Below are 14,369 nucleotides of genomic sequence, written 5' to 3'. Positions count from 1 at the left end.
GATATCTGTCCTCTGATACTGGACTAAGAACTTGAAAGCAGTTCAACCATTCACAGAATGTCATGGCTAAGCAGAAATCTGAACTCAGAAGACTTCTTAGTGGAATAGTTTTAGGATTCTACAATAAATGCATGCATTCACATGCACGCCACCTACAGGAATCCTGAGGGGAGAGGAGAGTTCTGATGCTAGGTTTTCCCTAGAGACTGGAAGAAAACTGGAAAAATTCAGAAAATATTTTCTCTCCTTCATACCTCTTAATTATTCCTGCGCCTTTCCCCATTGGAACAAAAGAAAGCAATTTTGAATGGACAAATGGCTGTCGGAGAAAAGGTTAAGAAACCTCCCCTCCCTCTTTCCCTCCCCACCCACTAATTGGTCCTACCTTCAACTCCTATAGTTGCTTTTCTCCTTAAAAAGGAAATGGAGAGAAAAAAATCACAGAAAGTATAGGTCACCTCAAGTCTGTGGCCTCAGCTACCTGGTATCTTAACAGTCAAATGGAATGTTATCACTAAAATGTTTGTCTACTTGTATCTATATATTTCAACTTCAACAGCCTTGAGTCAAGGGGAATGTTCACATATGTTTATGAATGCTGGAGTATTTTGCTTATTCAGCAGTTTTGCTGACTCTTTACAAGTCATTTATTATATTTCAAATGAGAACATAGTTCCTTTAGTGTAGATAAGCCATCTAATTCAATCATGTCCTCAGATAAACTAAGCTTCTGAAGGCTTGGTTCACTTACCTCATATGTACGCAGGACATAATAATCAGAAGATTTAGAACATTATAGCTTGACCTCATTTTGTACTTAGGGCAGCAACAAAGCCAATTTAGTATATGCTTTCACTCCACACTCATGTAGATGAACCAAACAAACTCCACATTTTTATGCAGGAGGGTGCATGCAAAAAGTATGCAACATTTTATAACCATGTTTTGTGTCCTGCTGGACAGGGGAGAGTTATATCCTACACCCCATTAAAGTTCCTACAAACATATCGATCATTTGGGGCAACAGTTTTATTATCCATGAAACCAAAAGAAAGAGAGAAAGTGAGTGAGTGAGAGTGAGTGAGTGAGTGAGTGAGTGAGTGAGAGAGAGAGAGAGAGAGAGAGAGAGAATATTTGGGCACTTTAGGAGATTGTACTTACAAAAGATCTCTTAAGGCTGTCTTAAAGAAGATCCGGAGGAACGTCCAGCCACCACTGCCAATGTAAATTCCCAGAGCCGCTGCAATGCTCCATGGCCAAGACACACCAAAAAAACGCATAATGCCAAGCGAGCCAAGTGAAGCAGTATAAACTTTGATCATGCGCATTCTGGAGGAGAAGACAGACTTCAATGTTAAAGATTAGCATTATTTGAAAACTTTTTCACCAAGAGTGTACAGTATTATGTTTTTCATACAGATAATAATCACAAGTTTAGAATTGACAATGATGAAAGGGAGTTCATCATCATCTTAGAACTGCAGAGCTCAAAGGGACCCTATGGATCATGCTGTCCAGCTCCTATCAAGGAGGCTCAGTGGGGAAGCAAACTCCCAACCTCTGGCTCTGCAACTAGATGACTAAATCACTGAGCTATCTAGCAGTACTTAACAGAAGAGACAGTGGAAAACTAAGATTATTTAGAAGCAGCAGAAGCTACCCAAATGCCAAGAAAGCTCTTGGAAGATAAATCAGGAGAACCTACACTATTTTATCACACCCTTACTGTAGATACTATAGAGCAGTGGTTCTTAATCTTTGTTACTCAGATGCTTTTGAACTGCAACTCCCAGAAACCCCAGTCAGGACAGCTGGTGGTGAAGGCTTCTGGGAGTTGCAGTCCAAAATTCCTGAGTAACCCAAGGTTAAGAACCAGTGCTATAGAGGACCATCTGGAAGCTTCAGGTCCTCCAGCCTGTGGCATCTCCTGGATGGTGAAATTACAGGTACAGTACTGTATATTACTATAAAGCTCCATCCCAGGAGTGGGCAAAATGCAAGCCTCCTGGCGTTGTTTGACAATCACGACTCCCAACATTCCTCAATGGTGGCTATTCTTGACGAGGGATGACCAAAACATCTGAAGGGCAAGACTTTACCCACCCTTGCTCAAGCATTTTCCTAGCAATTCAATGTGCTAAATTTAGTTGAAAAAATCCTGAAAACACTTGAATGCACATACAAAAGATACTGCTTTCTTCTATCATTAATAGCAAGGATGACCACTTAACGGTACTCTTTGCATACTAGTTTCACTCCTGATATACAGACAGGATTGCAAGAATTCCTGTAGTGGCCCCTGCTCAAGAATCTTCCACGTGCAAGCAGAAACCTAACAAAAAGGGCTACAGAACTTTTCTCCTCCTCGTCAAAGCTCAGTTACACAACCAATAATACATTTTAATCAAAACTCATACCCATCCCAAGCTTTCAAGACTGGAGAGACCACTCATTGAAAACACTGCGTATGCAAGGAGGGGTTTGAAATAAGAGAAGCCAGTTACATAAGGAAGGAGCAACTTGTTCCAGAAACAAGGGAACAGCATGCTAGAAGGCACAAAGACATGAGTGGCACAAAGCTACAAAGCACAACCAATGTGACATTTGCTAAAAGAGTTGGTACTTATTACTTTCAGGCAGTCTGGTTTTATGACTTGTAGACAAAAGCAAAAAAGGCTAACACATATTTTCAAGCATTTCAATCATCACTCAGGAAACATCTTCCACTCCTTTTTGGTAACTGTTTTCTTTTTTTAAAATCCAATGTTAAAGTCTTTTTAAAAATAAAATTACCTATCAGTTTCACCTTCAAAATAATATTCTACTTACTAACAGCATAAGGAAAGGACCAGCTGACTCACAAGGGTAGTTAATGCCCCTTTCCAATTCAGAAACAGAAACTGGAACTTCCCACTCAAATATAAATATGATTACAGTGCTAGTTTTTGGCGCTTAAGCTCTAGAAGTTCTTGTCTAGATTACATGAAGGAATGCTTTCTCACAGTGATGCTGAGATTATCCAGAAAGGTATTTTTCCAGTGTCCCTAAAACTCAGAGGTGAAAGAAGCTGTTACAAAGAAGAAAGATTCAGAGTTGTGTCTCCCTGTAGTGTATCTTGCAAGGGCACTCTTCTGCCATAAAATATGAATCTGTCTTGGAAAAACATCCAATTGAAGGTGATGGACTTACTTTAAAGTATGACACCTCTATTTATAGATTACTCTCTAGATGGTACTGTTTTTGTGAGTCTCTATCTTAGCTCTTCAGCTTCTATTTGTATTTGCATTTCTTGATTTTACATAGTGTTTTGAATATATTTTCAAAAGCCTTGAGAGCACTTGCTGGACTAAAAAGAAGGAGTGGGGTTTAGAAATAACTAGATATTTATAACCAACTCCTTTTCACAATAACATAGGCATAACTACATTACAACAGTAACTTAACAAGAGATTCATTCCCTGTGGTATAAGTGGGTTTTTTAATAGTTTTTTTAGTTATGGGACTGTGACCTCACAGAGACACTTCAACCACTTTACTGCAGAGAAAATAACAGTATTTAAAGAACATGATGGGGGGTGTAAGATCAGGAATAAGAGTTAACTCATTCCTGCTAGCAGGCACAGACTACTATATATCCTATAGCAGGGGTCCCCAACCCCCAGTCTGTGCCAGGCCATGACAGGACCAGGCCATGGAGACAGATTTCCTGCCGCCCGCATGCACTCCCCCCATGCACTCCCATGCACACACAAGTGCCCCGCCCACCCACAAGCACACCTCGCCCATCCGCACATATGTGTGAATGCGCCCTGCCCATCTGTGAGCACCCCTGCCCATCCGCGAACAAGCCCCGCCCCTCTGCGCACGGACCCTTCTCCCCCAATCGGTCTGCATTTCAAAAAAGGTTGGGGACCACTGTCCTATAGGACCACTAAATTCTATAAACGAGCCATGGAAAGACAAATTCACTGCCTATTTCACAACCCCTTAAAGTTACTCTTACAACTTGAAACCTATCTGAGAACGATTATTATTTTATGCTTTTCTAATTGTATATATACCAGATGTTTGTACTTACAGCTTGACTAGCTATGAAGCAATAAACAACTCAATATTACTTAAAGTTTTATTTTAAAACAGCACAGAAATTTGCTTCAATACAAATAGTGGACTACATTCTTTATTACAAGAAAGAAGTATCTCTACTGTATAAGACTAGCAGCAAACTGCATCTTATGTAACAAGCAAGATGTTGTTTGGTTACAAACAGTGCCATCCGATAGCTCAGAAAATCTTACCCCACATTTCAAATTCCATTGTATATTCTTAAAAGGAAGTTGCTAATCCTCAAAACTCCAGGAGAATATAATATTTGGAATATTTGCTCACAAGATTCTAAAGTCCATGGATGCTAGTTAAGTTTCTAATAATTTGAAAGTAAGACCTCAAAGGTTATACAAATACTGTATCTTTTCCTAATTCATTCAGACAAATAGGGATATTTACAGATCCCTCTGACCATTACAACTGGAGTGTAGAGATCTTAAACTAGTGATGTACAAAAACACTTCCAGGAGGTAGGGCCATCAATTTGCCACATGATCCAAACTGCCTTGTACTGGCTTTCTTCTTAGGAGATACTGTAACAGGTAATCTAAAACCACGGACCGGTTGAGCCTCTGAGGAAGGCAGGGCACCCCCCACACTAACGTGGGCGCGCATGCTCTCAGGTGCATATGTGTGCACTCTCAGGCACATGCACGAAGCGCTGACGTGAGTGCTCCCCCACCCCTCTGCACGTGCGCAGGAGCACCTACATACCCGCCCGTGCACCTGCTCACCCCTTCATGCCTATGTGAAGGGGTGGGGGAGCGCTCACGCCGGCACTAGCATGCGCATGCGTGCGCAAAGCAGCTATGGGGAGGGGAGTGCGGGGGGGGAGGAGGTCTGCCTCCGCAGCCCAGTCCGGCTCAGGCCGCAGACTGGCAGTTGACGACCTCTGTTCTAAAAGATCAGATAATAGCAATTCAATAGAGTGCACTCCCTTCGAAGAGTGTTTGAAAATTGCAGCTGTCCAAAATGCTGCTGCTGCCAAACTACAGACCAGGGCCAATTACAGGTAGCTTCTGGAATCCCACTGGTTACTGAATTGTTTCTGAACCAATTTCTAACTGCCAGTTATAGGATCCTATATGGCTTCAAACCAGGCTCACTGAAGGACCACATATACAAGCCTTCACAGTTTTAAGACTTTGGGGGAAGACTTTCTCTCAGTTTCACTGACCTATCAGACATGTCTGGTGAAGACTCACCAGAGGTGCTTTTCCATGGCTGTCCATAGGCTGTGGAACTCCCTTCCACAAGGGTTAAGGTCAGTCTCCTTCTTGCTATCTAACAGGCTTTCTATTCAGGCAGGCTTTTGGTCAATGATTGGCAGAACAGAAGGGAGTTTTGAACAGAGAGTGCTGTGGTGTTTTTTTCTTTCATAATTTCTATGTGTGCTTCTCTTTGTTGTCATTTTTCATTTTAAATTAGTTTAGGTTTTTATGGTCTTTTAACATTATTACAAGTTTAACTGCATTTTTTAGTATTTTAATTTGTCTTCCCTCTGCATTTGCTAGCCACCTTAGAACCTTGAAAACTGCAAAAAAGAAAAGAAAGATGTATTTTTGTTGTTTCCCTCACAGCAATCCAAGCTGAAATCTAATAGCTTCCACATCTGGGGCCCTGGTTACTGTGTCTTTCCACCAAGCCTCAAATGAAGTCAGTTCAAGTCAGTTCACACTGATGACACACATATGACACACCAAAAGCATCTCTAGCCTAGTATTTAAAACTTGAGGCAACAGATGAATGACTTTCAGCAACTAGGAGCGCCTTGCTCTGAATAATTCATGATGCCAATTGTTCTTTAGTTGTTAAGTCATGTCCGACTCTTTGTGACCCCATGGACCAGAGCATGCCAGGCCCTCCTGTCTTCCACTGCCTCCCGGAGTTTGGTCAAATTCATGTTGGTAGCTTCAGTGACACTGTCCAACCATCTCATCCTCTGTCGTTTCTCTTTGCAGCATCGGACTTTCCTTTCACTTCCAGGCACATCTGCAGCTGAGCGTCCTTTCGGCTTTGGCCCAACCAAATTGCCCTCTGCTCTTCCTCAGTAGCATGTTGGACGCCTTCCAACCTGAGGGGCCCATCTTCCAGTATCATATCTTTTAGCCTTTTGTTTCTGTTCATGGGGTTTTCTTGGCAAACATACTGGAGTGGCTTGCCAGTTCCTGCTCCAGGTGGATCGCGTTTAGTCAGAACTCTCCTTTATGACCTGTCCGTCTTGGGTGTCCCTGCACGGCATAGCCCATCGCTTCTCTGAATTACTCAAGCGCCTTTGCCACGACAAGGCAGCAATCCATGAAGGGGCATGATGCCAGGCTCCTAACTAATTAATGAAGATCAGGAGGGGGAAAATTCCAGTCAGATGCTCAAAAGATGCGAGATGAAGAAGGAACCCTCAGCATCATAGAACTTGCTACTCGGACAACCCAGAGAGGGCTGATGCTCTTCCAACTGCCACAGATGAAGATTCCAAAGCCAGGGCAAATAACCGCTCTAGTAGAACAAAGGTGAGGATCAATCCAACAGTAGAATATCATCTTCCTCTCAAGGAAAAGAAAAATTTGCAATAAGTCTAGTTCTTGGTGTTACATACAGCACTGATGGTACCTGTCTGTCATGGGTTTGGAGGGAAAGTTCCATCCTATGGGGAGTGGAAGGCGGGACATCAGGGAGGAGGGGCTGTACTGTATATATATTTGGAGCTTGTGTGGAGAAGTTTAGTTGGAGGAGTGGGAGTCTGTGTGTCAGACTGAGTACAACTGTGTGTCAGTTGGTACATACCTGATAGGTTCAGGTTTCTTTATAGGTAGCCAGAACTGATAGGTTCAGGGTCTGTGCTTTACTTTAAAGTGTTCTGTGTGAACCAAACTGTTGTATGTATGATTGAGACTAAGCCACGTTACAGTATCTTATTTACTTGATCTTTTTATTTACCCTGTTTGTTATTTAAATAAACCTTGTTCTTTTGTTTGTTAAAAATCCATTCCTGGTCTGTGTGACTTCTTATAGGGAATGGTTGGTGGCAGCATAATTAGAGTGTGGCATACTCCAGTAGGTCTGGGGTTGTCACACTTGGGGGGGGGGTATTTTTAAAAAATTCACAAAAAGTCATTCTGAGTGTCAAATCTGAGTTTTCCTGGCAAAGAATTGCCATATTGCAGTGCAATGTAACACATAACTGTATATGAAAAACAGTATTGTACCTTTTACTCAAGCCATTACATTCTGAAATGTAGACATAACAATGTGATGAACTTCTTAGTGTTGGACTTTGCCCAGAAAGACTTACAATCACATTTCTGCTTAGCTACAAAACTGAGTTTTCTAGGACCAAGCGTGAACCTACAGTATATCATATAGTTGCAATGTGGATAAAATAACATCTATGTTCCTTGAAGAAAGTACAGGACACAGATAGGCCTTTTATGACCTAGTGGATACTTGTCCTCCCTTCCCTTTGGTGAAATATTCTTCTCTTTGCCTCTATTTGCTAATCCAGAGTCTGCGCACACTAGCTTTTTATTCACAGTTGATAAATTTTCACCTATGGAGACTGGAAGAAAATACTTCATTTTAAGTACAAATTACTGAGCCCTAGTGTGATGTTTGCCCTCTACACCTGCTGCTGTTGCCCCCTTTCCAAATTCTTCTTGGGGCTGCCATTTGGGGATCCGGCTAGGCTGGGCATGTAGAGCCACGTGGGCGTGCACCCTAGCTGTCCCCAACCCCACCTCCCCACGCGCTTTAAGGTGAGGGCAAAGGGGAAACACAGCCTGACGGAGACGTGGTCTGCAGCGATGAGTGCGGGAGGAGCTGGGGGGAGAAGACTTTGGATGCCAATGGCCAAAGACTCTTCCCAGCGCTCGCTGGCTCGCTCTTTGGCTGCTGTCGCTTGACAGCGGCACAACGAGGGACAACTATGAGGAGTCACCTCTAGCCAAAACCTTCCCCTGTGGATATTTGTCCCTTGTTGGGACCTGCTCTGAAAAGAAAAGGGAGCGGAGGTGGTGTGGTGTGGTGGGGGTAGTCGTGCACTGTGGAGAGTGAGGAAGCCCAGCTGTCTACCACCCCTCCTTGCCAAGTTGTGCACTCGCCCGCTCTCTTCGCCTCTTGTTTCGGCAGAGCTCACCAGAAGCGGTACAGCATGTGGACTGGCTCCCTGGCTTCCTCCAGTGCTTCCAGGACCCACCTCTATCAGCAAGGCATGCGCGCATACACAAGGACCTGACCTGGCACTGCACTGTGTCAGGTCCTTGTAGGTATACACATTATGGGAAATAAAATGCCTGGGGGTAATGAGGACAGTCTCGCTGCCGTGACCATCCTCATTACCCCCTAGGATTTTCATTTTTACCCCAAATGAGGTACATTTGCCCATGTTCCCCGATCACTGCTCTAGAGGCATCTGAGAATACAGATCAGCTAAATCTCCACTTATTTGTGATCTCAAAACTGTCATCCTTTCATCATGCTTAATTTCAAAGTCCCAGCACGCTCTCTCAAAGGAAATAAGGAAAGATTCTGGGCAATCACCTTTCTTATATTGGGGAAATTTCTTTAGTTCAATTTTTGAGAGATTTCCCTCACTAGAATTGTTGTTATTACTATTATTGTTTTGAGCAGCAATTTCTAATCTTTTCATCTCTATTTGAAATTCCATTTGTTTTAATTCCATTTGTCTGCCTTAGCACTCTCCTTTTCTCTGACTTCTAGTTCCCTGAGCTCTAGCTCCTTAGCTTTCTCTTCAGCTCTGGCTTTTTCTCTAATTTCTACTTCCTTTAGTCTAGCCTCTTGCTCAACTTTGAGCTGTACAGTGGTGCCCCACATAGCAACGATAATCCGTTCCGGATAAATCGTCGCTATCCGGAATTGTCGCTATACGGGGCAAAAAACCCCCATAGGAACGCACTGAAACCCCTTCAATGCGTTCCTATGGGGGATAAACTCACCACTAAGTGGAAATCCTCCATACAGCCGCCATTTTCACCACCTCGGTAAGTGAGGAAACCACACAAAAACGCTGCGGGTGGCCATTTTTTCTTCCGGCAGCCATTTTGGAACCGCCAGTCAGCTGTTGGGGAAACATCACAATGCGAAGATCGGTAATCGAAACCCTTACCGATCATCGCAATGCGATGTTTACCCATTAAAAACATTGCAATGCGATCGCAAAAGTGATCGCAAAATCCGGATCGCTATGCAGATCCGTCATTAAACGGGGCACACGTTATGCGAGGCACCACTGTAGTTCCTTAAGCCTGAATTCCTGTTCCAATTTTCATTTTTCAGAACCTTGGGAGCTTAGATCCTTTGTCTCTCTGAGGCATTTTCATCAGTTTCCTCCTGTTCCTCAGTTTCCTCCTGTTCCACTGGAGCTAGAAGGTCTCCATTTCCCTCCACTTCCTGAGGTAAACTCTTAGCCTCATGACTTCCCTTTTGGCTACATTTGGGTGGCATGTTTACGTCTGAGTTAATTAGTATTGAGTGTAAATACAGATTTTTTAAAAAGGACCTGTCTTGTTGCTTTTAATTCCACTAACTGTTGTTGCTTCCCTCAACAGCTGTTGCTTCCCTCAACATACTCCAGCTAACCACCTTAGTTACTGAGTCTATGTTTGAGCTATTCTTGTTCTCAGACACCAAAATAATTTTATTTCTCAAGCCTCTGCTTGGATTTTTCTATCCCCTCAGATTTGCTCTGACCTCTGGCTTCCACTTTTATCCACAAGAGCTGCCTTAACTCTCAGAGCCTTGGATTTGCGACAAGGTCTCTCAAATTCTGAGGTAAATAAAAGGAATTTTTCTTTCAGAGTTGTTCCCTGTCTTTCATTCCCTCAAATCTGGGATCAGAAGCCCTGCCACTAAGCTTTTCCACAAAAGCTCTAGCAGGTCACCCAGTTCTTCAACACAGACCACTGACTAAAAAGGTACCCAAGACTCAAAAAAATTCACTTTCAAACTCTGGCTTGACTGGATTTTTTGTATCCCGCCAATGGACACCAATTGTGATGTTCACCCTCATGGCCTCTGCTTGTCTTCCCAAACACAGAGCTCACAAAGGCAAACCAAAATCTCTTAACATACTGCCACTAGTTGATCTCCTTATCAACGTACTTTACTTAGGAAAGATGAAGATCCATTCAGTAGTGACTTATTAATAAAAGATGGTTTATTGATTACAGATGGTTTCTAGGATAATTCATATGAATATTTTCACTTTCACCAAGCATCACTATTAATCTTCTATATTAAATATCACAGGTTACTAATCACTCCTCAGACTAATCACTCCTCAGCTCCCCAAACTATCCTTCTCTCAGATTCCTCAGACTCTGACTCCTCTGACTTAACTCTTCCTCTCAGGCTCCGCCTCTTAACCACATTAGCATAGAATATGAGTAATACATGAATTACCTAACAAAAGGTGAATGCTACACCTAGCAAAGGCTTTTAAATTGTACCATAATCCAACTATGAATCCTATTTAAAGATCAGATACACAAAGTCTCCTCACCCACATAAAAATATACTAAAACTTGGGGATACCTAGCAAGATTTACTGGCAGCTAGTTCCAAAGAAGCAGAAGAAAGTGCTTTTTCCATACAGAACAGGAAAGCAGCTAGAAAAAGGCAATGACAGGCTCTGCTCCAGCTAGATTTACTCCTTCCCTCAAAATGCCATTCACTCCTTCCTCCATAGAGAAGAGAAGGGCTAAGTGCACAATTGTCATTCTTGATAGAACAGAAGGACAAACCTTTGGAATTTGGAAGGATGACTGGAAGAGGCAGTTTCTAAGCAAGATGAAGAGATTGGTACAAGAAAGAAGCAAGATAATCAGGAATTATTCTGTCTTTTCAGCTCTGCAGCTAACTCCAAGCCTTCTCTATAGACAGCATTTCTGCATCACAAGAACAAAAGCAGTTATCCCAGGTTCAGTACAGGAAATATGTCACCCTCCCAATATTATTGGCCTGCAGTCACCATCATCCCTCGCCAATGGTGAAGGATATAAGCAGCAGTTCCACAGTATCTGAATTATCCCATGCCCCCTACCCTTGCTCTACTGAGAGCAGAGGAAAATTAAAAGGACCTTTGTAAACAAGGAATTGTGCAACTGCCCCAAACAGACATGTAATAGCAGTCACTTACTGAAAGGGACAGAGGCAACATGTGCTGCCCCAGCATTTCTTCACAGGAGGTGTATGGTCTTCCTGCTGCACATAACAAACCACAAGACTTATGAAGCCTGTTCATCATTACTGATGTTTTCCTGATGATGAGGGAAGAAATGATACTGCCAAATACAGATCTGAGTGTAGCGCAAGTAATTATAAGGCTCTGAATAGGGAGATGAAGGACTGTGGGGCACAGGTAGTGTTATGACACCTTTCTGTTCATGGTTGTGGCCTAAGAAAAGGAAGAATAATACTGTATTGTCTATACAGATGGTGATGTTTTTTGGAAAAGATTTAGATTCTTCAACTTTGGTCTACCCTTCTGTGATGAACTGCTGGCAGGAGACGAGTTGTGGCTCCCAAGGATGGGGGGAAATGTGTTTGGCAGAAAATGCAAAGATCTGCTCAAAGGGACTTTAAACTAAAAGGAACTGGGTACAGGGCTGGAAATCCCAAGTGACAGCTTAATGACACAGAGTGCAGGAGGATGAATGACATCCATCCACCCACTCCCTATTATGCTGGAAGAACTAGTAAGATCATAGCCAGGGTGCACAAACTCATTGTTTACATATGTATTCTAATGGACAGAGCAGAGGAAATAAACAGGACAAACTAGAGCTTTTGATACCCCAAAGCTAGTATGATTTACAAGGCATTACAGAAATACAGTACAGTAGAAGGAGTTGCAGTGACTTCAACAAAAGGATTGAACAATATATTTTATTGAGTTATGCATGTGAGGAAATTCATCAATTTTAATAGGAAGGATAAGTTTAAAAGGAAGGATAATTGTAATAAGGATAGAAGAACATGCACAGGAAATGGAACAGGGTCAAACTTCTGAAGACGAGTATAGATGACTAATCAATGCTTATACAATGCCAAGAGAACTAATGCTCATAATGAGCATAGGTTAGTGAGGATAACAATAAAATAAAAACCTTGTGGCATTTGCCCCGTGGCCCCTGCTTGTTTCACCAGACACAGAACTCACAAAGGTATCACAACATGCCCTTTGACACGCTGTCACCAGTTGATCTCTTTATCAACTTATATTTCTTATGAAAGGCTAAGGTCCATCTGGTACTGAACTTCTAAACAGAAACAGGTTTATTGATTGCAAGTTATTTCAGGAATAATTCTTTAGCACACTATTAAAGTTATACCAAGCTTCAGTATTTTACTTTAATCTCTTCTATCTTAATTAATGCAGGTCACACTCTGATTAATCACTCCTTCAACACACTCTGACTCAAACCCCCAAACTCCTCCTCTCTTCTCTGTCTCTCTCTCTGACTGAACGCCTTCTCCTCCAGGCTCTGCCTCTTAGCAACCCCCTTGGCCCTGCCTCACAACCACATTAACATACAACTTATGAATAATGCATAACTTAGGGTGGACACCACAAATGCCATGAGAACTAACACTCATAATGAGCATAGGTTAGTGAGAATAACAATAAACTAAAATAAAAACCTGGAGATTTGAGCTACGTTCAGAGCAAAAAGAACAAGGAACTATCAGTTCCTTGACAGGCCCAGTCGGCAACAGAAAGAAGGCAGAAATAATTCTTCCTCAGTCCACTCTAACAAGAGAAGATATTCTTGTAACAGAAGCCACTAAAAAGGTATCCTGGAAGCATGCTAATAAAAAACAATAAATAAATCTTTAAGGTTTGACAAGATGCATTTTAGGGTTGTTCAATACAAATGCAATTTAAGAATATATTTCTTCAAAATTCTAGAGAATAAGTGAAGCAACAGGAAGCTGGAGGCAAGCAAATATTGTCCCTGTCTTCAGAAACAGGGAGGATCCAAGGACAACCACCAACTAGTCAGCTTGTCATCAATATCTAGAAAGATTTTAGAATAAATAGCTAAGCAATCAATCTGTGGAAGTGGATTGCCATGGCTTTAAAAAAAAGGTAGATTTAAGAATAAGTCATGTCAGATTAGCGTTATCTATTTTTTAAAAAGAACACATAAGCTACTAGAGGAGGAGAATGGTTCTGGATAAACTGTAGTTTGTGCTTTTGGCAAGGGTTTTAACAAAGTCCCTTATCATGTTTTTGCTAGCAAGCTAAGTAAAATGTGGAGTTCACAATGATACTGTCAGGTCCTCTTATCAGGAAAAAGGCAGCCTATAAAACAAACAAACAGACTGATATCTGGTATCATCAAAATTCCTTATTGACCTGGTGAGGTAGTAAGTAGAGTGCAATGGGATTCTATCCTGGGCCTAACTTTACTGAATGTTATTAATGGTGTTAGAAGAGCCTCATGGTGCAGTGTTTAAACTGCAGTCAAAACTCTCCTCATGAACTCAGGTTCAATTCCAGGTAGCCAGTTCAAGTCTTCTATTCTTCCAAGGTCAATAAATCGAGTACCCAGCTCATTGGGGGGGCAATGTGTGGCCTGCATAATTAAATTGTATACTGCCCAGAGAGTGCTTTAAGTGCTATGGAGCATTATATAAGCATCACACTTTTTATTAGTGTTTTATTAGTAATATTAATAGTGGAGACACGCAGCAAAAAGAAAGAGGAAAATGTCAGTGATGTACAACAAATCAGTTGCCTAAATATCGAAACAGTAACACCTGGCTTGACAGCAGTACCTATGAAACGGACTTAAGAGTTTTAATGGACCGCAGACTAAATATAAGCCAAAAGGCAATGTAGGGACTAAAAAAAGTTGACATAATTCCAGGTTGTAGCCAAAGAATTACAACGTTTACATCATGAGAAGTAATTGTGCTGTTCTGTTCTGCCTTGGTCAGGCCTTACATGGAGCAAAGTGTTCAGTTGTGGACACACATTTAAAAGGTCTACTTGTTGACAAAACATGCCCAGAAAAGGGTAACAAAAATGGGAAAGGGTTCTATGAGGCAAGGTAAAAAGAGCTGAGTATGTTTAGCCTTGGACAAAGATCATTAAGAGGTTGTATAACTATCATCTTCAAATACTGAAAGGACCATTATGTGTAGATAATGGAGAAAATGTGTTTCCTGTTGTTTTCAGATTTGAATTGCAAAAAAATTCTGAGATTAAACTTCTTTATAGAGGAGTGAACTGCCTGAGA

At 41.9% G+C, this 14,369-nt stretch overlaps 1 protein-coding gene across 3 annotated transcripts in view; it reads right to left on the bottom strand.

The window, feature by feature from the left end:
• The window catches only part of SLC27A1 (solute carrier family 27 member 1), a 43,883-nt gene that overhangs the window by 24,821 nt on the left and 4,693 nt on the right, over positions 1-14,369 (bottom strand). For all 3 annotated transcript variants that reach the window (XM_020779369.3, XM_020779356.3, XM_020779362.3), the window contains exon 2: positions 1,162-1,329. In XM_020779369.3, the coding sequence (XP_020635028.3) occupies positions 1,162-1,328 (167 nt within the window). In that variant the 5' untranslated portion in view covers position 1,329. The remainder of the gene's footprint in view (positions 1-1,161; positions 1,330-14,369) is intronic.

This window comes from Pogona vitticeps, chromosome 2, assembly GCF_051106095.1.
Source record: "Pogona vitticeps strain Pit_001003342236 chromosome 2, PviZW2.1, whole genome shotgun sequence".
In the NCBI taxonomy this organism is placed as follows: Eukaryota; Metazoa; Chordata; class Lepidosauria; order Squamata; family Agamidae; genus Pogona; species Pogona vitticeps.
This window is presented reverse-complemented; position numbering and strand designations above follow the sequence as displayed.